The sequence below is a fragment of the Haliaeetus leucocephalus genome, unplaced genomic scaffold, assembly GCF_000737465.1.
Source record: "Haliaeetus leucocephalus isolate CR32 unplaced genomic scaffold, Haliaeetus_leucocephalus-4.0 Scaffold1007, whole genome shotgun sequence".
NCBI classification, from domain to species: domain Eukaryota; kingdom Metazoa; phylum Chordata; class Aves; order Accipitriformes; family Accipitridae; genus Haliaeetus; species Haliaeetus leucocephalus.
Window position 1 is genome coordinate 280,430 of NW_010973443.1, and position 24,688 is coordinate 305,117.

At 40.8% G+C, this 24,688-nt stretch overlaps 1 protein-coding gene across 1 annotated transcript in view; it reads left to right on the top strand.

The window, feature by feature from the left end:
• The window catches only part of PIEZO2 (piezo-type mechanosensitive ion channel component 2), a gene marked incomplete at its 5' end in the record, with an annotated part of 254,536 nt that extends 231,441 nt beyond the window's left edge, over window positions 1-23,095 (top strand). Inside the window, 16 exons of the mRNA XM_010584880.1 lie at window positions 1,978-2,370; window positions 3,714-3,972; window positions 4,469-4,651; window positions 5,082-5,334; window positions 6,073-6,205; window positions 6,654-6,801; window positions 6,913-7,127; window positions 9,217-9,375; window positions 10,746-10,893; window positions 13,359-13,547; window positions 13,997-14,089; window positions 15,202-15,374; window positions 17,296-17,412; window positions 19,430-19,509; window positions 20,846-21,026; window positions 21,911-23,095. Of these exons, the coding sequence (XP_010583182.1) occupies window positions 1,978-2,370; window positions 3,714-3,972; window positions 4,469-4,651; window positions 5,082-5,334; window positions 6,073-6,205; window positions 6,654-6,801; window positions 6,913-7,127; window positions 9,217-9,375; window positions 10,746-10,893; window positions 13,359-13,547; window positions 13,997-14,089; window positions 15,202-15,374; window positions 17,296-17,412; window positions 19,430-19,509; window positions 20,846-21,026; window positions 21,911-22,163 (2,977 nt within the window). The remainder of the gene's footprint in view (window positions 1-1,977; window positions 2,371-3,713; window positions 3,973-4,468; window positions 4,652-5,081; window positions 5,335-6,072; window positions 6,206-6,653; window positions 6,802-6,912; window positions 7,128-9,216; window positions 9,376-10,745; window positions 10,894-13,358; window positions 13,548-13,996; window positions 14,090-15,201; window positions 15,375-17,295; window positions 17,413-19,429; window positions 19,510-20,845; window positions 21,027-21,910) is intronic.
• Window positions 23,096-24,688: the final 1,593 nt, after the last annotated feature.

Here is a 24,688-nt window from a genome sequence, read left to right on the forward strand (position 1 = left end):
CCCTCTGTGTTGTGGCACAATTCTGAGGTTCAAAGTCAGGGTCATAATCTAGGACTCATTTGCTGTTTCACTTTTTATTCTGTTTTTTGTTTTGGTTTTGGTTTTCATCCTTAATTCATGTATTTTTAAAAGCTGTTCCATTACATTACACTGGCTGTCTAAATCCAGGCTGACGTCTGTATTGATTCATCTAAAAAAGAGTCTGATTTTCAGAGTTAGCAAGCTGCTAGTTGTTCTTATTAAGACTGGAAGCTGGAAGTGAAGTTTCTCAGCTAATCAGTTATCCTAAATATGGACTTAGATGTCTAATTTTAGAAACTAAGATAGGCAAACATTGGCCCAGCTCTTTCAATTTTTAGTTTTCCCCATATAGGAAAGATTGCTAAATATGTTTTGATTACTTTACCATTGATTTACAGTCTATCAGGTGTTGGAATTAAGAAAGGGAAAATAGCTATGAAAAGATAGTGAATAATATTAATATCCAGTTCAAGAGAGAACTTTTCGGAGCCATTCACTCACTATTTAGCAGGTAAAACCCAGGGTTTATATGACATTGGGAAACAGTGTTTCAACTAGTATTATAAATATTATAAATATGAAACTTTATGGTATATTAGATCATTCTTTTTCAGCATTTAGTGTCTTAAATTTTTGGTGTTGATCAGTTTTGAAATGATGGGTTTATATGGTTTTGTGCATTTCAGCCAGGATGAGTGCTACTGTGAATCATCAAAAGACATCCTCATAATAGTATTACAAGTTCTAGTTAAAAGTCTGCTAGAAATAAAGTGATCTAACGTAGCTACAGTAAGTTTGAAAGCAGTGTGAAAGAAAAAGAGGTGGAACTTAGTTTTTAATTTTGGCAGGAGATGGTAGTACCAACTGGCTTTGCCAGTGCCAGTTTTCTTTAAAAGGTTATACTTTAGGTGAAAACATGGCCCCATTCATTTCATAGGAGCTATGTAAAATCTCGTTTTGTCTCTGTTGAGATACAAGAACACATGGCCAACAAAAGACACTGAGTTGATACCTATTGTCTAACCTATGGAGAAGGACTGGAATAGAGACTAAAAAGAGAGTGATGTTCGAGGGGAGAGGTGAAAAAATACTTGTAAGTGATGAAAAGGGTAAAAGCAAAGCCAAGAAAATATTTTTTAAATTATGGTGTCCAGATTCCCATCTGGAGTCATCAAGCTGCATGAATTTACATCAGCTGAGACTGTTGCAGAGCACAGAGCATTAAAAGAGAAAGTGATTATGGACATGCAAAGCTAAAAGTAAGCAAGGTGAACAAGCAGAGAACTGAAAAGAGTGAATAAGAACAGTTGAAAAAGAAAATAGGTACACACAGAAGAAAAGCAGGCAGGTAAGGTAAAAAGGAAGGCTGTATTGAAGAACATAGGGCAATCTAAAGGTAAGCAAGATACCTGTTACTGGAACAGTTTTGTAATCTGGATTGTATTTCTCCATGTTAGCAATTTACTTATTCTTTTATTTGGAATCAGAGTTGATGGGTGTGTTCAGCTCATGTTCCAGTTGTATACAGCACCCATACGGTGGTTGTTAAAAGCACCGTGTTTAGAAGGAACTCCATGGCTGCCTATCATTCACCATGGAGCATGCTTTAAACAGATGTAAGAGCAAGTCCTGATTCTGGTCAGAAACTGCTTGAACTACTTGCAGAAAGTTAGTGTAGTTTCTCTTGATGATTATATTAATTTGCCCTTTGCTGGTGTGAAAAGAGTGAATCACTGTGAGTTCAGTGGGATGTCGTTCAAGGGGTGGATGGACCCAGATGGTCCATCTGTGTAAGTGGAGATCATGATGATGTATCTTCTACCAGATTATATGAACTTTGAAGGCCTGGGAATGCAGTGGGGTTCCTCAGCTGTCTACATAATGGTACAATTAGCAAATTTGCTTGGTGGTGACCCTTGTAAGCCTCAACTCTCTCTCTTCATCCGTCCCCAACAGTGAACCTACACAGGTCACCATGCTCTATTCTCGTCAGGGGACAACAGAAACCATTGAGGAGGTAGAAGGGGAGCATGAAGAGGAAGGAGCTCCTTCTGCATCAAGGCCGGAGGAAGAGGAGGTGGAAGATTATAGCCTGGGTTCAGAAGGAGCTGCGTATACTCCCGATACCGATGTGCCATTGTACTCCACTGTGGATAGCAATGCAGAAGCTCCACCTTCCTATAGCAAAGCTGTCAGCTTTGAACACCTTCCCTTTGGCTCCCCAGATGACTCAGCTGGTAAGAGCCTCATGATGGTGAGCCCAGACGACAGTCGGACGGACAAACTTAATGATACGATTCTCCCTCCATTGACGCACGAGCTAACGGCTAGTGAGCTGCTTCTGAACAAGTAAGGACCTTCGACAGGGAAAGATTGTTGGTCCCAGTCTGTGAAGTTTTGTCATTACTTTGGGTTTTTTTGTCTCAGAACTAGCCTACAGTTTCCTATACAGACCTTGCGCTAAGTTTGATTTAAGGGAAGAAGCTCATTTCCTGTGCAGTTGTTCTAATTACAGATTTCTAAACTGATTCAAATTCCTGTTGGAAGGACTCTCCACTTTCTGCCCAGATACCATACCTAACTGTTCCAATTAGCATCAGATTTCTGTGCTGCAATTGTCATGGGGTCAAGGGATTTTCTAAATATTCCTGGTGGAGAGGGCTTCTCTTCTCCAGGCAACTGTGATTTCAGATACATTTCCTTCAGGGCTATCTGGGAAAATGTTTCTCTTTTAATTATTTTGGATTACTATAAGGGAAACTCTGACCTTTGGCAGAGTTTTTTGTTTAAGCCAGTAGGAGCTGAGGGCTGACCACCTTGCTAAGTACTTTCATAAGGGATAGGATGCTCCCCCTTTTGCCCCCCAGCAGCACAACCAGTGTTGAGGTGGGGATGGTGCTGCTGCTCTTCTTCCTCTGCTTTCCAGCCTGGCTGAGCTAGCGGAGAGCTTCCCCGAATGCAAGGACAAAATCTTAAACCACAGAAATGCCTTTCAGCCTGACTGCATCTGGAGAGAGAGAGGCTGTGCAGGTCTGACTTTGTAGATGCAGTGTCTTTTCTTCTGGTTTTCCATAGTAATTTCTGCTTTTCAGTGAGATCTCTTCTCAGGCCAGGGCACTCTTTATGGAAAGCAAAGAGAATTGTGAATGTATGTGAAAGTCACATAGTGATTTCTTGCAGCCTTTTATATTTATTTGAGTTAGGTAAAGGGGAGAAGATTGGACACATCTAATGCTCAAGGGCATTTATTAGGTTCTAATCCTATGTCACAGGACTATTCATAACATACGTCTCCTGGTGGACCTCTGGAGTTTCTCCAAATTCCCACCCGTGTTGATAAATTAGATATGAATCCAGACAGGCCCCCACCAGCATGGTGTGATTTACCTAAGATACATTGGTAGGGCAACTGTAGGAAAGCGATGCTTATAGAAGTTCTTGGGCCAGGCTGATTCTCTGGGTAAATTAAAAAAACAGCAGAACAGTGCTTCTAGTTATTTTGCCTGAAATTCTTGTTTTCTGAGCTTTGATTCAGGCTATTTAATACCATATAATACCAACCCCCTTTTTTTTTTTCATTGAACTCAGCAGCAGAATTTTATACTTTTTCAAAAGGAAAAATAGTAGTAATTTAAAAAGCAGGTCTTGTGAAATTAATTTTCATTTCATTTATGGTACTGTGCTCCTCACAGGATGTTTCATGATGACGAGCTGGAGGAGTCAGAGAAGTTCTATGTTGGTCAGCCTCGAGTCTTGCTTCTTATTTATGCCCTGTACAATACGCTGGTGGCCCGCTCAGAAATGGTGTGCTATTTTGTGATCATACTTAACCACATGATCTCTGCCTCCATGATAACCCTGGTGCTTCCCATCCTTATATTCCTTTGGGCCATGCTCTCTGTTCCTCGGCCAAGCAAACGTTTCTGGATGACAGCCATTGTCTACACTGAGGTATGCTGCTGTTTTTACAACCCCATTTCTAACCCAGAAAAGTTAAGTCGTAACCTTTGCATGGTCTCTTTTTTTGTTTTTGATCTCTGGGACCAGGGGCCTTTGGCCCTTCATATTAATATAAATATTTGCTGAAGTCCTCAGCAATTTCTGTGGTATGAAAAGGTCTTGTTTGTGTTTTTCTTCATTGCAATGAACAATATCCTTCCTGACATGTAAAGCAGTTATGACAAGAACAGACGGTTTGCAAACAGCTACTATATAATTGGTAATCAAGAGACAGTATACACTGCTTGTGGTATCTCAGGTACCACTGAGCATCATCTGTTGGTAAATGTTGATTGACTTTATTACTGAGGCAATATGAACTGTTGTTCCTCTGTAGCAATTAATATGTTTGTTTATCTTCTCATAAAACTGACAAAGTAGTCATATTTCTCCCCTCTTAATGTCACATGCTTATAAAACACCCCAAGTGTGTTGTGTTTCTGAACAGGTGGCCATTGTCATCAAGTACTTCTTCCAGTTCGGCTTCTTTCCTTGGAATAAATATGTGGATTACACAAAAGATAAACCCTACCATCCACCCAATATTATTGGCATTGAGAAGAAAGAGGGTTATGTGCACTATGATCTTGTTCAACTCCTTGCTTTATTCTTCCACAGATCCATTTTAAAGGTAATCTGAGTACATGTAGTTTCTTACTTCATATTTAATTTTTAGTTTTAATTTTTTTAGTCACTCACGTGATACAGGAAAGTCATTCATTTGAATATTAGGAAAAATTTCTTCACTGAAAGGGCTATCAAGCATTGGAACAGGCTTCCCAGGGAAGTGATTGAGTCACCATCCCTGGAGGTATTTAAAAGATGTGTAGATGTGGTACTTAGGGACATGGTTTAGTGGTGGACTTGGCAGTGTTAGGTTTACAGTTGGACTCAGTGACCTTAAAGGTTTTTTCCAACCTAAACGATTCTGTGATTCTATGATATCCTAACACAATGAATTTGTCTTCCCCCTTGTGAACACGTGACTGAGCTTAGCAATGCCTATGATAAATACTGTGACAGAAATACAAGGTTGAAATGCTCTCTTCTTTTTCTGCTAGTGCCATGGATTATGGGATGAAGATGAGAAAGGGGACAGCTCCAGTAATAAAGAGGATACTGATGATGAGCTGTCTCTGACAGGCGGCAGGAGAGACTCTTCTGCCTCTTTGAAATCTGTCAATCTTGCAGCATCAGTGGAGTCCATCCATGTCCACTTCCCTGAGCAGCAGACCGCCATCAGGAGGAAGAGCTCTAGCAGCGTATCACAGCTTTCGCACAGGTCCAGCTTCTCTTCACACAGATCTAAGAGAGGTAAATGTCATGGCATTTCTGGGATTTGAAGAGCAATCATTCATTTCCCATAGGATCATCCTGCTGAAACCTTGTGCCGGTTGCTGTGGAGATCCCAGAGGCTACTGAATGCTGCTGCTCCTCAGTGAGGAAATAGGATATGAACCAAAGTATCACGTTTGAACACACTCCAAGCCTTCTTAAAGTTCAAATGGAGAGCCATACTTTGTGATTCACTATGTTTTTAAAATGACATTATCCAAAAGTTCTGAAAGGAATGCTTAGTGTGGCCCAGATCCAGAATTTGTGGTTCAGCATAATCTCCAGCTAGAGGGAATGCAAAGCATGTGTATTTTTCATAACTACATTTGATGATACTTGAAGTGAGAAAAAGGTTTGATTAGGTATATTGAAGCAGATTACTTACCCCATCTTGTAAAAAGGATGGGCTTACTCTAGCCTGAATGTATATATTACCAATTGAGATGACTGAGTCAGATCAATCAAATACTTGCCTTTATCGCTAGTCTTCTCTTTTTATAGTTATTAATCAAATTTTGATATGCCAGTGATTAAACCTTTATTGGATGCTCTCAAGATTTTATCATATTGGGAAAAAAGCATAAGAATTCATTTCAAAGCTTCTATCAAATGTGGGACTTATATACGGGATGGAAGTCTCGAGGGTTATTACTTTCTAGTTTGTGTATTTAAACTTTGAATTTTAATTAGCTTCTCTTTCCCTCCCTTTTTTTTCAGGAAGTACCAGTACACGAAACAGCAGTCAGAAAGGAAGCAGTGTGTTAAGCATCAAGCAAAAATCTAGAAAAGAGCTTCTTATGGAAAAGTTTCGAGAACAAATGATCAAAGCCAAGGCCTTTACAATTAAAAAGTGAGCAATGTGAGGAGTTGTGTGGGTTTGGGGGGAGGTTCCAAACAGTAAAGCAATAAAACAGTATTTTAAAGAGAGCAGGTTACTCCTGTTTATTCAAGGGGATGAATGGGTACATGTACAGTTCATTGTATGCAGATGCTTTCACTCTAAGTCCCACCAGCTGAAATTCAGACAATCAGCAGTTGTTCAAATGGCAACTTCCCGATAAAAAAGCTAAATATCCTGTGTGATCTTTGTTGGCTATGCATATTTCTACTGAACAAATTCTATTACAGTGGTTTAGAAGCAATCAGAACAAGGGACTGGTATCTGTGAAGCCGTGTGAAGGGTGTCAGAGTAGATCTTAGATATCTTTAGAAACAGTAATCATACCATACCCAGCCATTCTTTTCTTCAGTGCAAGTTACAGTGTTGTTAAATCACATTGCGGTCTATGTTTTTTTAGGACTCTCCAGGTGTACGTGCCCATCAGACAGTTTTTCTACAATCTTATTCATCCAGACTACAGTGCAGTGACTGATGTGTATGTGCTGATGTTCCTCGCAGATACAGTGGACTTCATCATCATTGTGTTTGGATTTTGGGCTTTTGGGGTATGTCACAGAGGCATCTATCTGTAAATCCTCAGTAGGACTTACATGCTGTAGATGCTAAGTATCACGTGTCTTCCTTCCTTGACCACTCTGTTGTATTTTCCTTTTCAGAAACACTCTGCAGCAGCAGATATCACCTCTTCATTATCAGAGGACCAGGTGCCGGAGGCATTTTTGGTGATGGTGCTCATTCAGTTTGGTACCATGGTGGTAGATCGAGCACTGTACCTCAAAAAGACTGTCATGGGAAAGGTCATCTTCCAGGTCATCCTTGTTTTTGGAATACATTTCTGGATGTTCTTTATCTTGCCTGGAGTGACAGAAAGGTATAACCCTTATAATCAGACAATATGGGTGGAATACGGATGCTCTATCAAGTTGTTTGTATTTAAATTTGAGATGGTTATAACTCAGCTTTGGAATCATGAACAGGTTTCTTCTCGGTCTCATTTCTAAGCAGAATGTTGGAGTGCCTTTCCACAGCAATAACTGTGGCCAACATAAGTTTGAGGAAGAATTTATTATGTAAGTATGTACAGAAATATTCCCAACTTAGGCTAAAATGCAAGCAGGGGAAAGAGAACTTGCCTGTAATTGAATGATTAGAGCCCTCAGCTGAGACAATGTTGCCCTCTGATTCGATTCCCTGCTCCCAAGACTGCTGCACACTGGTTTAGAAGAGTGAGTAGAAAATGTCTCTCTCAGAGTAACTTACAATTTAGCACTTTCCTGGAATGTGTGAAATGTGGATTTAAATCTCCTTAGACTGAGGAATGTCTAAAACCGATGTCTCTTCTGAAGAGCAACAGTTCTCCTCCCCTGCTCCTGCCACATGGGTCTGGAGGCGATGTGGAGGTGGTCACCTGCTGCATGAAATCTGGTATCACATCCCTGGTCAGGTTCACTCCCAAATCTAACATTTCTCCTTGCATGGCTCAAGGCAGTTACCACCTCAGTCTGCACTGAAGAGATGGTAAGGTTCTCTGTCTAGTGCGTGGCTAACTCCATTCTTAGGACTTGAAGTATTTACCTCACTCCATTGACTATACAGGGAAATTGAGTGTGTCACCTGGGCACGTCACACTTCATTAACAGTCATGTTATTTTACTGGGAAAAAACAAAATACATGCATAGTGTAAAGAAAGACTGAAAGGTCTCATTTCCTCTCAAAACCAATTGTTTTATTTTTCCTCAGTGCAGTAGTAATTGCGCCCCAACTTGAAAAAGAAGAGCATTTTTCAAGTGGATGTCCTATCTACTGCACATTGAGAATCAATGCAAAACTTCTGGCTTTATTTGGTCACTTGAAAGGCAGTAAAATCATTTTGACTTTTTCTGTGCTTTTATGAAATTTATATCAAGTTGTTAATCTCAAATCTGCGTCAGAAACCTCCTGTGTTCCTTCTAAGTCAGGCTGATTCTTAGAAGCCCCTGCAAATTTCTTAACGAAAATAGGTTTGCGGGATGTAATTGAATATTGGATCATGTCTGGCTCACAAATCCCACCCATCATGAGGCGTCTCCTGCAGTTCCACCATGCTGCTGAACTGCAGTTGGACATGGCACTTGTTCACCAAGATGGTCAGGGGGATGGAGCCCCTGACATGTGAGGGGAAGTTGAGGGAACAGGGTTAGCTCAGTCTGGAGAACAGAAAGGGAAGAGCTGTCTTCAGCTACCTATTAAGAGGGCATTGAGAAGCTAAGCTCTTTTCAGATAGGCCACAAGCTGGAAAAAAGGGAAATTCCAGTTACGGATGAAAAATCTTTTCACCATGATGGTAGTCAAACACTGGAGCAGGTTGCCCAGGCAGGGTGTGGGATCTCCCTCTTCAGAGATATTCAAAACTCAACTGGACAGGTGCCTGAACAATTTGATGTGATTAGACCTGATTCAAGCAGGGGAGGGTAAAAAAGATGATCTTCGGAGGTCGCTCCAACTCCAACTCCTGTATGAGTTCATGGCCGTGGAGGTGCCCCCATGAACACAAATAGCCATTAAAGCTGCTGAGACTCAGTCCAGGTGTCAGCCCTCTCAAAAGCCAGGCAAAGCACTGTCTACCCAGGGCTCACAGAGGGATGTGCCATCGTAGGGGCCGAGGGCAGACTGTGTTGGGCAGCAGGACACTTCCAGCCTCCAGAGGGAGAGGGCACTGCCCAGAGCCTCCACTCTTCAGGAAGCCTATTTCCAGTCTCTGCCCTGTGACCCTGAGGTGACAACAGATGCTGTTTATAGACTTTCTCATCCAGCATCTTTCAAATACTGTTTTAATGCTGCAGTGGGGTGAGAAACCAAGGGCTTTTTCACAGGATCTCAGGAGAGGGAAACTGCCAGGAGCACAAAACTTTTCAAGCTAATTTGGTCATACACAGATACAAAGCTCATCATTTTCCTTTACCTGTCTTTTCCGTTACAGGAAATTTAGCCAGAACACAGTTGCCCAGCTCTGGTATTTTGTGAAATGTGTTTATTTCGGCTTATCAGCATATCAGATACGCTGCGGATATCCAACTCGTGTTCTTGGCAACTTCCTCACAAAAAGTTATAACTATGTCAACCTGTTCTTATTTCAAGGGTAAGTCTAGACCTACTGCCCTCGTCCTTTCTTTGTGAAATAAGGATCTGTTATCATGAGATGTTGGGGTTATTCATGACTTCTCTTCACAGCCTGCTGGAAATGAGACAGTAGATTTTGTACAGCACACTCTGTATATGCTGTATGTCCCCTGTAGTCCACAAAAAAGTCAATTTCAGGAATGCAAATTTCAGAAAAATCAGTCCCCCACTCTGAATCCAGAAGCCTGACATACCAGTCAGCCATTCAGGTGCCTATGGAAGAGACATTTTTAATACTTCTAAGAAATCACTTCTGTGAACAGATAGGGGCTACACATTGTGCTAGAAAACAGGTAATGTTATTTGCACTGCAGTCCTAAAAATTAGTAAAAGGCATCAAATCACAAAAAGATCTTTGGAGCAGGTCTACAGGCTGTACTCAGCAGGTGAGAAGAATAAAGTGAAAGACAATACACGTGAGAAACAAGAGCTATGCATCAAAGAATGTTTCCTCTGTGTATCTTTTGAGAAGTGCTGCATATTTGAAACCCTTCAGGAGTTAGGAGTGTTAGTGCAAGTAACAGGCACAGCGTCACCTTGGAGTGAAAGGTGGTGTTAAGGAGGCATACCCCACCCTCCACTTACGCTGTTACCATGATGTTGTGATTAAGCCAGTTCAGAGTGTAGACATATTTCACAGAAAAGCTGGAATAATTCCAGCCTTTTCCCAATATTTTCAGTATGGGCTTGTTGCATTCCAGTAGGAAAAGTTACAGAAAAAAGCTTTCTTCACATGAAATCGTCTTTGTGACCTGGCCAAGCAGAAAAATTTGGGACTAGTAAAGGGAGTGATGCACTTTGAACAGCTGCTATATGCATGTTGGTTTCCTGTTAGCCCACCTTCTGCTGCTGCTTAATCCTGAGTCATAAAATCCAATTCCATATGCAGCTGAGGACTGCCCACCTACTGCAAAGAAGCCATGCACCACTTGTTGTAAGGAGGTATAAAACAAATTCCTACCATCCTGTGGAAAAGATGTTCCTCTACTCCGCTCCCAGGTCAGAGGAATTTGGGGATACAAGGAAGTGTCTCTTGTACCATTCCATCAGTGGCTCAGTCACAGTTATTGGGCATAATGTTGTAAAAGCATGTTTATGGCCTGACAGGGAGATCTAGAGGAACATGAACTATGGCAAAAGACACCACCCTCAAACCATCAGTACTAGCTGTGCGATCTTGGGATATGATTGTATTTATTTTTGCAAAATCTCCCACTAAACTGTCTTTTAACATTGGCTTAGTTCTCTTTCTTGTCATATATACACTTACTGTGGTCTTTTAATGTGATCTCCATTTCTGATGAGTTACCTGCTGTGGTCTCCCTTCAGGTTCCGCCTAGTTCCGTTTTTGACTGAGCTGAGAGCAGTAATGGACTGGGTTTGGACTGATACCACTCTCAGTCTTTCCAGCTGGATCTGTGTTGAAGATATCTATGCTCATATATTCATCCTGAAGTGTTGGCGAGAGTCAGAAAAAGTAAGGAAGCCCCATATGAGTGATCCAGGCCTCCTCTCCCCCATGCAGAACTGAAGAGAAATAATCATGAGTCCCTAAACAATTGGGAAATCCACCATAAAGACAGTTTGTTAGAAGATACACCTGGTGTTTATGTTCAGAAATATTCAGACTGTTGGGTACTTTTATGTTAGTTGGCAGTCGTCGCCAGTGAAATTTCAGATGGCTTCTCTTTTGTGCCTAGCTGATTTTTCCACCATTAACATGAGCTCCACAAGCATGTGCCTGCTAGCTTAATTGCATGCCTGAGTTTCAAGGCTGGGGTTGAAAGTCCTGGTATTCACAGAGGCTCACTTTGTCCATAACAACTAAATGAGTAACCCGCAGTAGCAGGGAAGCTGTGGCTATAGAGAAAGGTCAGGAGAAGGAAGAGCTTGTGCCTCCACAGTGTAGGTCCCAGGGACACCTGGTCCCTGTAACTGCAGAGGGAACTCAGCTGGCTCCTTTATCTCAGGAGAGCCCCTGCACATCCAGAACTGAACTGCAAGCCAGATAAACCCACCATTTGTCTGACTGAATTTCAGTCTTTTTAAGTCATTTAAGCTTCAGTTCAAATTAAACTTGCAAATTCTGGAGTCTTTATAACCGCTATAAAGATTGCAACCATATGCTGGCTTATTTTGCCAATTTGAAAAAGAAATTAAGCATTCTTCTAAGAGTGACCCAACCAGTCAGAAATTGTACATCTGCAATGAAACATCTGTATTTTTAAGTGTTACTGACGTATTTCTACTTTTATTATAATCCTGTCTCTTAATGGCAATTACTTTCCAAGTGTGTCACTTAGATTAACTCAGTGCTGAAGTGCACACAAATCTTGTATGTAGGCTTTTTCTGTATGACTTCCATTTCAGCCTTGAATGGAGTGTCATCAGAGGCTTCAGGAGTCAGTGAAATAATAATCCAGTTCCACTTTGACTGTCCGTCTCACTGCATTTTTTTATGCTACAACAGGATCACTCTGCATTATGTGTAGCATCGATCTGACATGGGAAGATTTCCACATCTAAGCTAGCATGTGTGTGCTAATGCCATGTAGCAAAATAACCCATGACTTTATGAGTGTTGTTCAAGGTACTTTCATTCTCTCCATCCCTCTCTCACACTGAGTGGTATGCCTAAGTACTTTGACTGCTACAGGCTCTCTGAGCTGTTCTGTAACATCATTAAAGGTGCCTGAACTAATCTCATACAGACAAATAATATGCCCCTGGTGATCTTGATATGATATTTTAATGAAAACACTATTCTGTAGTGCAAGACAAATGACTTGATACCCTGCTTTTGAAAAGTAACTAATTTGTTTTAAATATAGCATTGTATTACAAATTTAATATTCTCCTAGGGCTTTATGGATTCATGTTGTAAAGCAAGAACAATTTCCTGAAAGCCAGATTCCTGGCACGTGTTTGAGGTGCAGTGCAATACAATACATCTTTATTTTGCACATGCAGTATGCAGTGCATGAAAGACAGGATCCTAAAACACTGTGCAGAGTTAAATCCTGGAAAAGAATACACCAAAATGAGTTAGAGTGCTGGTAAGGCATTTTACAGGGTGGTGAAGCTATTGAAGCGTTCAATCATGAGGCCAATAACGGAGGGCGGGAGTTATGGACAAGGCAGAACAGACGTACCGTGTGATATGCTTTGAAAAGAGAAGGATAAAAGCAAAGTCACTTTTGGTCTCAGAAGCTAAGAAAGGGAAGGATGTTACATCAGCAGTGTCAAGACTTTAAACATTATTTAAATACAGTTGGAGTGGGATTCACTAGAAACAGATTGGATCAAGCCATGAACAGCTCTTAGAAATACTGTCTGTGAGGTGTGAAATGAATGTGGAGGTAGTGCAATATCAGACAATCCTACTAGTCGTGCATGTCAGTTGCTGGCAAACAATTTTTTTTTTCCCCTGAAATACAGTTTCCAGCGTTTCAAGCAATATGAGAGAAATTCTGCCTTAAGGACCTTTGAGATAAAACTTTTTGGAAGGACAAATACAAGAAAGTGGGTCACTCCCAATATCATTTTTTTGAACAAATTGTTGTATTACTGTTGCTGCTATTATTTTACATTTGGTTCCTGTGAGTTCATGCTTGCACTCATTCAGGCAAAAAATTCAACTTACCCTACCCAATTTTTCCCTTCTTTACGGTTGTGAAGAATCAAAACCACAGAGGTTTACAATATTTTTCACACCAGACACACTCTCAACATGGGTTCATTTGGCACTTTTCTCTGTTGTCACCAAAAATTCAGTGTCTGTGCAGGTTTGGCTAAAAATCTCAAAATAACTGGCCTGACAGTGGGTAGCGAATTACCACAGAAGACAGGAAGCCTTAAGATTGTTATATATTCACCCATCAAATCATACCAAGTGTACCTCTGATAGAAGAGATATTACCATGTTGCTGTTTGCTTTTGCAGAGATATCCCCAGCCAAGAGGCCAGAAGAAAAAGAAAGTTGTGAAGTATGGAATGGGTGGCATGATTATCGTCTTGCTGATTTGTATTGTCTGGTTCCCACTGCTCTTCATGTCTTTAATCAAATCTGTTGCAGGCATCACCAACAAGCCTCTAGATGTATCAATCACAATAACTCTAGGAGGTTATCAGGTAAAAAAGAAAAAAGACTAAAAGCAAACTCTGTTTTTGTACTGTATTTCCTTGTGCTATTTCTTATTCCCTTCATTGAATTGAACTCTCCTGCCTTACGCAAGAGATCAGGCAAGCACCCACAAATGATCCCTTTGGGGTTTAAAAACACCTTAGTTTATCACTGATGTAAAATACTATCTTCATTTGCAAGTTAAAACCAGAACCTACGGGCAGTGGAATGCAAATAAATTATCCTACATCAGGTGCACTCAGGTAACTGCCTACAGGTCCACATGGTAAATATAAGATAATTGGAGGTAGCTTGCTTGTCATTGGAATAAGATCATAACCTTCTGTTGAATTGAGTGCCATAACTGTCTTGGACTGTGATGCACAGGATGCTGTACTGTGTATGTAGCAGCTGATGTGAAGTAAATGTGACAAGTGTGTGTTCTTTTGTTTCCCAGCCTATTTTTACAATGAGTGCTCAACAGAGTCAGCTCAAGGATTTGAATCAGACCGGTTTCGATGCGTTTCTGGGAAGCTATAGGGGTAACACTGTAAGTGAAATGTAGAATACCTTATTACTTAAAAATGTGTGCATGATTCCATGGAGGCCTTTTGTGAGTGTTGTTTGTGTAGTTGCAAGTGGTCATCAGCACAGCCCTCATTTGGAAGATGTTTCCATGAAGAGGGTTTGCATGAGTTAAGGGTTCAGACAGATTATTTGTCAGAACGGGGCTGGGTTATGGTGAGACAAGTTACCATTAATCGCGACATCTTTGCACAAAATCATGGAAGACAGAAACCCTAGTTGTGCTGTCGCCTGAATAAAAACCTCCCCTCTAAATGACACAGACCTTCAGGAGACATGATGCTGTTGGTGTACTGTGCTGTGGGGACACCACAGTCTTGGCACTTTTAAGCCCCATGCTCCTTCCTATAGCACACACAGCTTTCACCTCCCAGTGAAGAGATGCGGTGCTGTCAAAAGAAAGTGTGTATGGCCTAGAAAAGGTTTGACATTAAAATGTCAAAACATAAACATTTAAACATAGTCTCACTATTTCATGGTGCAACATGCACAGTTACCACAAGTTTCTACAGGAAAAAGACTAGTAATTAGTAGAAGCTCTTGCATTACTAAAGTAACTGGGGCTTGATCAGATCTAACTTTAAAAGAAGTGCTTGCTTCTAACCCATTCAAGAATTAACATTTTTTTATATTAGATCCTACCAAATAGCCCATGTATTATAGCAGTAATATTGTAATCTGGATCCACTTTGGAAGTTACCAGTTTCAAGTTGCCTTATCCTTTGCAGACATCTTTCTATGCAGAAAGATGTTCAACAAAAGACAGAGTAAAATTTTAACTTAAGTTTAAATAGACTCTGCAGAGTTTACCTGGTGAACTTTCAGACTCACTTTGGACTATGTGGCCATCATTCTTCAAACAGCAGGGCCATTCTTGTTTTGCCTTAGCTCAGCTACACTTTGTTTATTTCCCATCCCATCTAAAGCCCCATTTGGTACCTAAGGAAAACAATCAGTGCAAACCGCTGCATTTACAATTAATCAAACGTTTACAATTCTGCCTGACTGGGAAGTCTGGCTCTGTGTCTTGTGAATATCAACACACTGAATTTTTCTTTTCCTCTTCTGCATCTACAGGCTGCTTTGCAGTTTCTAGAGGGCTATGGAAAAGAAGATATAACTCTAGCAGATCTAGAGGGAAATTCAAACTCTTTATGGACCATCAGCCCTCCCAGTAGAGAGAAAATGATACAGGGACTGTTGGATTTTTCAGCTGAGTTCACTCTAGTTCTTTCATGGAGCATTCAAAGGTAACGAACATAGCTGTTATGAGGTTGACAGATGACTTGCCAAGCGTTCACTCAGCAGAACAGTTCCACGCTGCATTTTTGGTTTTTCAGCAAATTCTATTATACTGCAGAGCAAAAAAATGAGAAAGTGGAAGTGAGAGAGACAGAGAGAAGTGACCTTTGTTACCCAGGAAAACATTTGTTGCCTGCAGTTCTCAAAAAAATAAAAAAAGAAGTAGAGCCACTTCCAAGTACATGATTTTAAAAAGCAGGCTGGAGTTTTCAGTGGGACTTGAAGGAGGGAAAACTAAGACAATTTTAGCCAGTTTTAGATGGTGATGTTCAAATAAACTGCCCCAAACAGCAACATTGTTAGCATTTTTATGGGAACTGAATACTTAGACCTAGTTAGGGCAGAAAAACTATGAGGAAATACAAACAGAAGTCCTTGGTCCTCTTATTAAGGGAGCCTGGCACTGACACAAACTATTTTTTAGATACACATATGCTCAGATACTTTTTTATGCAAATAGCATAACAATGACACAGATCCATTTTGTAAAGACCTTTGCCTGTTTACTTGTGGTTCCTTTGGCCTCAGTGAACTATTACTTTACAATGAAGTTTTTGCAAGAGACAGCCTAGAATATAAAGTAGTTGCATGCAGGCTAGAGCACACCCAGTCACTGAGGTGGTTTGTTGGCTGCTCTCTGCCAGCTGGGATCCCTGTAGACTGCTGGATTAAATTGGAGCTGAGTCATCACTCCATGGAAATTAAGTGCCTTTGCAGCCCCAGTATCTACCTGTTTTGTTGGAAGCAGATGCTGGATTGTTACAGCAATCCTCAGCAAAAGACTGTGCACGAGAAGTGGGTCAGCTGAATCACTGTGGGAGCTCTGAACATGCTGGGTCAGTCCTTCCACAGTCAAAAATAGTCTTGTAATGAATCTGCACCCTTAATTCAACTTTATTTGACACCCCCCCCGCCCCGGTTTTCCTGGAAGCATACGCTATTAGCTAGCGAATTACATCACTCCATCATTTCTGAACCTTATATTAATTTTTAATACTGCTACTCAGTTTGCCCATATGCTTGCATAACTACAAACATTCATACACTGGTTGAAAGAGACCTTTTTCACCATCAAATTATATCCTGTGGACTACATTGAGACCGTGAATGACTGAAAGTGGTAAAGACTTACCACAGTGACCTCCCACTTTTTCTCCGTGAAGGGAAACTGCTGTCTTTTGCCTAGGCCAGGACACCACAAGCAGCTGTAAGATGAGCCTTCTGTGTCCCTCAGGCAGCATACGTGCTTTCTGCCTTTGCCCATCGTCTGCCGGGGATGTTTCTGTGCAGCCCCCAGCAGCCTGGGAGCTGCTCGCCCAGCCACTGCATCCCGACCACAAGGCACGGCACAAGGCGTCCTGCAAAAGCTGATCCTGCCCCAGCTGCCTTCTGGGGAGGAGGCAGGGGGGTCCTATCATCCTGTTAGCCACACATCTAACTGGCCCAGTCGGCTGGGCTGAGGTGGGGGTTTGGGAAGCTCTAGCTGACTGCAGCATCCTTAGCTGCCCTGGCACAGAATGTGTGGTAGTGCGGACAGTCCTGTTGCCTGGGAGGCATCCTCCCTTTCCCATTCTGTTTTGACTGACACAATGAGCAAAGTTAACATTAATCTGTCACCATTGTCCTGTAATACATACAAAGGCATAGTCAGTTAGAAAAATACCACTTTAAGGCTGCTACATAGCCTCTGTGAGAACGCACACCATCTCAGGTGCGGGTAGCATGATACTTGCTTTAGCAAAGACTGGGCTAGCCAGGGTCAGTGCAGTTAGACTCGTTAGACAACTACCTCTAGCGTTCAGCAATCAAGTGTTTAAGTTATGCTCTCATTGTAGGTTGACAATATGTCTTCTCTTCTACTTACAACAGAAATCTCACCCTTGGTGCCAAAGCTGAAATAGCATCAGATAAACTTACCCTTCCCCTACCAGTGAACACCAGAAAAGATATTGCTTCAATGATGTCTGGACAGCAACTGGAAAAGGTGTAAGTTATTTTCTTCGCCTATTTATAGGCAAACCTTCCCTTTTTAAACCTAATTTCCTGAGGAGGTCAGGCTTGTGCAGACATATCATTTGTCTGCCTATCTGTTCCCCTCTAATAACTTTGGAGCCTTGTTCACAGAGGCCAACAGCATTGAAGTCACATAATAGTAACATTAAAGGTAAAAGCTTATTTCCTGTGATAAATGTAGGCTGAGAAGACCATGAACACTGGAACACCACCAACAAGCATGGTGAAGCTATCAATTATTTTTTATTTGGTTTATTGGATAAGCACAAGTTCATTACAGTATACTCACACTTAAACTCTCCTTTGAGTTATTTCAGTTCAACTTGATCTGAGGATGTTGTATTGATGATTTTTTTGTTCTAAATAACCATCCAGACGATATTTCTCATTGTTATTCTTGAATAGTACTGGATTGGCAAGGAAGTGTTAAATCACTGCGGTCAAAGGGTAACATCTGCAGTTGTTTCTGACATCAGATCTTTTCCTGTAATGGAAATTCACAAGGCAGAAAGAGCACGCTCTTCATATGAATATCAAACATTATTCTATGGATATAGCCTTATAGCATTAACAGCAGTGGTGCCTCCTTTCAGATTTGAAAGGAGTCTGGCTCTTCTTCTTCCGCCTGCTCACTGGGGATTACTCTACAGCAGTAGTCTCTTAAATACTGCTAAGCCAATGTGTCATCCCTGAGGGGCACCCGTTCTGATTTGTGGCCACAAGAGTTGAAAAGTTAAAGCTGAGGCCAGCTGGGACAGTGAAAACTCTGAGAGGTTCATATCTGTTAGTAGGTGGAAATGAGACTTGTCTTTTCTGTACAGAGCTATTTTTCTGCACCCACGCACACTTGTACATCCAAACAGACTGCAGTTGCACATCTGATCATTGCATTTAAAAAATATTGTACGCCTCTTTTACTTTTCTGCTCTGTGAGGATAAGGGAATATTTCCTAAGGGGATGTAGTGCCAAGGAGGGTAGATTTTGCTTTTTTGTGGGAAGAGGTAGTTCATTCATAATTCTCTCTTTGCAGGAAACAAGCAGTAACATAGAAGATATACCTGCATTTGCCTGTGTGGCAATAATAGTGTTGATTTAAGCTTTTTTTACTTTGTCATGAAGGAAAAATGGTTGTGGCAGCCCGTAGCCATTTGCCTACTTCAGCAAGGAGCTTTCTGCCACCTCCTGTGCTGGGACAACTTAGCTGCTGAGCTCTTACCTATCTTTCAGGCCTGCTGGAGTGGTCAGGAGGGATTTTAAATTGGCCACCTCTGTTCTTCCTCAGCCTGGTGTATGCAATGTAGCAAAGTGTCACAGGACTTCCCTGAGAGCTCCCCTTCCCTGGAATTTTTAGTCATTTGAGGAAAAAGTTAGGACAGTATCTCTGCTTTTAATGAAGTGTCTCTCTCTCTCTGGATACTGGTAATTTATTCCCACTTAAGGTGATTTAATTTTGAGTCCAGTGGAAGAACTTTTGCAAACATCTTTCTTTTTAAGTTTGAAATCCTCCTAAAGACTGTGCAAATAATTCCCAATGAAAGATTCTGGCAAAAATTCTCACTCTTTTCGGGTGTTATTATCGAAACATCTTGCAATTCTGAAGAAATAACTGTTCTCACCACATATTTTTCTAGCTTGTTTACTACTGGTGATGTGTTCCCTTTCTTTGTGCTGCTTACATAGCTGACTATAAAAGCAGCTTTGTTAAAAAGGGGAACAAAATATAAAGTCTACATTCCTTGCAAACACACGTGCCCCAGGTGTGTAGGATTCATGGCGTGTGAATGGCGACATTATGGATGGAGCTCCCCGCTGAAGTACTGACAGAACATAGTTAATAAATCCAGCTAACTTTCAGATGTGACATCTGAACACTATAAAATCATAGCTTAAGCCAAGAATTACTGGGAAGTGTGTATAGCCCTGTTAGGTATTTCTGAATTATTTTAGAGGTATAAAAATATGAAATATTTGCTTTCTCATTTTTTCCAGAACATTAGAGACAGTGTACCCGTACTACATCAAGGCTCCTAGTGATTCTCTGGCAAAACCCATAAAGCAGCTATTGACAGGTAAGTGTCCAGACCATGGAAAACAGAGTATGGTTGAAAGAAGTGCAACACAGCACTCACATTTGCATGTTCACTGAGCTGTTATGGGGGACCTCAGGCTGAAATGCACTTACAATGGTTTCTACCTGGTGCCTGCAAGCTTGGGGAGAGATGAGGGAAAACAGTATAAGGCATAAAATGCATCTGGATGTATTTTAGCTTTGTGTTTAACAGTAAGGACTCTAAGGATGAAGGCCAGCTCCTTTCCTTCAGGTCTGCTTTCAGGAACTGCTTTCCCTTGTTTTCTGAGGAAGTGATGACAAGTTTCACTTCTCGGCATCTCCCTGCTACCTGACAAACAGTCAGTAGTGCTGCATGTCTGCTAATGTAGCTCCTCAGCTTAAATAATGACACTGAATGGTTTATTTTTTTAGCTATTCCTTCCTTATTGGCTACAAAGAATCCAGCTTAGATAAAACATTGAATTTCGGAGTGCTATTACCCAATCAGAATGCATACAGGTACTCATAGACCTCCAGAATACATGCACGCACATGCGCATACATGCAAATGAAAAACCTGTTGGGTTGGAAGAGTAGGAATAAGTCTTTATCTAAGAACAGAGGTTGCTCAACAGAGGTTAAATTTGGCACTCGGTGTAGTAGTAGTACTATGTAATACATTACTGTGTAGTAGCTTACTGTTCAAGGTTCAGTGAGCATGATTAGATTAGTTGGGGAAAATACAAGTAGCGATAAGTTACAAGTGCTTCACTGTCATTAGTCAGGTCCTGTCCTAAAGAACTCTTAATTCAAAAGGTCTTTAATGTATACACTGCTAACGTATGTTCTCCAGAAATCCGGAGGGCCAGTGTTCACCTCCTGTCTGTGTGATTAGTATGTGTAATAGGATAGTATGCTTTTCCTGATAGAGGAGAATAACAGTCATTTACAGTGATAGTTGCACTCTGACATACAGAAGCTGACCGCTATCCCTCCAGGTTAAATGTCTGTCTTTAGGCCTGAAATGCAGACATGCTGACTGTCATTCATTGATACTTTGGCCTGAAAATATTGAAATAATTTGACAGTTGTACAGAAGAAAACATAGGTGATATGAAACATTTTATTTATTTAATGCACATTCAGATGAGATTTGCAAAAGGAAAACCACAGAAGTCTAGATATTATACTTTTGTACAGAAATAATGTAAAATAGGTTTTAGGAGAATTATTACGAACCTTTACTCCTACATTGCTCAGTCACTTTATTATGCAGATGTTTGAAGTATATGACTCAAAACAGTTCGACTTTTGCAATTCTTGGTATATATATTAACATTTCTTTTTTTCAATAGACTGCAGATGGGAAAACATTACAGTTTCCCTGGTCAAAAATGTGTCTGATGAGGGAGTTCGTGAGTGGTGGGTTTTGAATCAGCTTGGAAAAAGATACAAAACATCTGAAGAGAGTCTTGAACTCTTCATATTCAGTGATAAAGTCAGTCCACCAAGCCTTGGATTCTTGGCTGGTTATGGGTAAGAAGGAATCTTTATGTAAAATTAAAATCATGTAGATAAGATAGAAGTAGAGGTGACTTTATTTGCTGGTTTGGGGGTTTTACTTCTTTTTATTGTTGTAGTGATTGAACATAACAACATTTTGAAAAGGGGTTTTGTGAGATTTTCCAGTTCATGTCTATTAATGTTACCAATAGAAAGCTTCATATTTGTAAGGAATGGTATTACCCTTGATACCTGCTCTCCAGTGGGAGAAAAAGCAGAAGCACCCTTTGCAGCTATTTCCTATATTGAACTAAAATCATTCAAAAGATGTTAGTTTAGCTACAGGTCAAGTTCTGCCCAAACTCTGCCCAGTTTTGGTGACCTTCCCAATCTTGTAGCCGGGACCCTGGGTGTGAAACAGTTATGAAATACATCTCCACAGACAGGGGAAGGCAGGAGGCTGTGCCTTCCCGGGAGGTATGCCCTTCTGGCATGATTTTGGAGAACTCCTCGTAGGAGGTTTATCAGGGGAGGACAGGTAAACTTTAGTCTGTCACCAGTTACATGTACTTTAATAAAAAATACTAGATATGAAACCTGACAGATCATTTGCCTTTAGCAGCCAACCGTTGTCAGATTTCCCATTGTGACTTCCAAGCTGTAGCAGACAGGACATGAGACTGTCAGCGACTGGGTTAAACCATTTAAGTCAGCAGCCTCGGCTGTTTATGTTCCCAGATTTCTGTGGTGTTTGAAGAGACCTTATTTTCCCGCAGCACAGCAGAAATAAGATCCTAATTAGAAATTAATGTTCACTCAGCTGACAGACTACACTTAGCCATGTAGATGAGCTTGCTCACACTTGGCTGACCCTTTTTCAAGGCATGATTTGAACTCTTTCCTTTTTTTCTTTTCAGCATCATGGGACTATATGCCTCGGTTGTGCTGGTGATAGGGAAGTTCGTCCGTGAATTTTTCAGTGGGATCTCTCACTCCATCATGTTTGAGGAGCTACCCAACGTAGACCGAATCTTGAAGTTGTGTACTGACATTTTCTTAGTGCGAGAGACTGGAGAACTGGAACTAGAAGAAGACCTGTATGCCAAACTAATATTCCTGTATCGCTCGCCAGAGACTATGATCAAGTGGACTAGGGAAAAAACTAATTGATGTCTTTGGTGTCACACTGCGAATCAAGTTGATTTCATCTGAATTTTAAAGGGAAAAAAAAAGCACAATATTCTCTTAAGAGCTAAGCCTTTTATAGTTAGGTAGCAATGATTTTTCACTGAAGGAGTCCTGGAAGCTACAGCCTTAGGAATCCATGCTGCCTTTCAAATTAAGGATCAACAGTGAAGAAGGTTGGATGATTTGTTGTTTTTAATGTGCCACTCCTCTACAATCTGGGGACTGCTTTGTAATTTAATCAACAAAAAGTTTGCATCTTTGTCTGGCTAATTTAATTTTCCAGACAATCAGTACAACTTAAAGAGAAAAGAAAGGAGTGAACCCACAGATGACTCCAGTGTACCTTCTTAACCCTTTCTGGAGCCATACAGATTGGATTGTGCAATATGCTGTTGTACATCACTGACTTTAAAGCTACAGTAATGGGACACTGACTAGCCTTCAGGACACCCGAGACCCAGAGCTGCAGTGGGAACTGAAGACATTCTAGCCATACCCATTTGTAGAAAAGCAGAGGTTTTGATGTACAAAGGACACTGTGGACAAGCCTCTGTTAGCAAAAAGAAAACAAGTAACAATCTCTTTAAATGCCTTATTTTATTTGTACAGTCACAGAAGACATTTCCACCAAACATCAATGACTTTTCTCAGGAAAAAAAAAAGCAACTGAAACTTGACACTTCGTCAAGGTTAACTAATGGCTAGAATAATGATGGTGAATTATTGGGGTGTTCTGCTGGGCCATTCTCTTCAAAGTTACTGCTTTCCATTAGAGGAGAAAAGAAAGTGAACTCAGTGACCTAAGGAGCTACTTCATTTCTTATAACCCTTTAAAGACTGAATAGTGTGTGCTTCTCTCTGCTCCCCATGACATGCTTTTTCCCATTTCGATGATTTAAGGCAACCATTGTTTTGCTGTTCACTGATACTCTTCTTCCAGTGTTTCAGGTATACAAAAATGTTTACATATTCCAAGTCACATTTTTACATCTGAGATGGGTTTTTCTTTTTAAGTTCCCAAATATAGACATACATATGAGCTTGAAAATGGCCTTTTTCTTAAATTACTATTATTAGTGACACAAATGGCTCATTAGAGAACATTGTAGCATGAAAATTTACAATTGCAGTGTAGGTTTCATTCCATGTTAAAAAAATTATTGAGAAAAAAAAATAATTGAGTGGGTAGGGTATGTTAAAAGGGTATACTGTGTAGTTTTGATTCAGTAATGACTTAAAATAAAGCACATGTTGCAAAGTCATTTTAGAAGTATTTTTTCCTCTGCCTTTTTACATGAAATGGGAAAAGTTTGACATTCTTCTAACTCTGTGACAAATAAATCTCTTTCTTGTAGTTAGCTGCTATTTATTATACGAATGATTAGTTAATCACCAGAAAGAAACTAATACAACATGATTTGCTGGCACATTTTACTGCAGAACTTCATAAAACAGCACAACTAAATGAAGTTGCAACATACTCTGCTGAGTGCTTCCATGACAAATGCTGTCACATCCATTCTATACTGTGAAAACTAACATTTTGAGCACACAAAGTGCACAAAATAAAAATTGCTTCATCATATTGTAACAATAAAATTATTTGGTGACTGGAACTCACTGGAAGACAACCTGATTTCCTCCAAAGTGTAACGGAAAGGTGGCTGCTCCTCATGCAGCCAGGCAGCATTCCCCAGTGGAGAATTTTGCTCCATTTCTTCCATAGGACCTGTGAATGAAAATCAAAATATACAGGTCAGCCCTGACATAGGATCCAACAGGGATGCTAAAACGTCTGTTGTGGTTAGATGGATCCTTACCTGGGTGTTCAGTGATTTTAAGGAGAGCAACACTGGAAGGAGAAGTGTGAAGGGTGTAATGTGTTTCTAAAGGTACCAGCCAGCAGAACCATGCCGGCCACAGTTGGTCCTGGCTCCCTTCTGGGTTCCTTCTGTTTAACAGGCACTTCCTTTCTGGTGAGAAAAATCTATCTGCAGAATGAGCTGTACAGTTATTTGGGCTTTGCAGAAATGTGCTGCTCTTTCTTTCATGGATTGATCAAACTTTGAAAATAAAAGGATTCTTCTGTTGGTTTTTTATTTATTTTTTTAAAACAATCTATAGTCAAATTGGTGACATGGACTGGATCGCTAACTACAACAGGTGAAAAGTGTACTGTGGATGACCATCCTTTGAGTGCAACTGTCCAGATAAAGTCAAACTGGCAGCCAGTTCCTAGTGGCAGTCTTTAGGGAATCAATATTGGGGCCAGTACCGTATAATGTCTTTATTAACAACCTGGAGGACATGAGAGAGTGCACTTTCAGCTAGTTTGTGGACCACACCGAATCTGGGTCTGGGGAGGTTTGTGATAACCCAAGAGTGTCAGCTGCCCTGCCGGGGCATGGGGTGGGCAGTTGTTGCACGGAGGGCAGGACTGCCTTTCAGAAGGGACCTCTAGATGCTGGAGAAATGAGCTGCCAGGTACTTCGTGAAGTTCAGCTAAG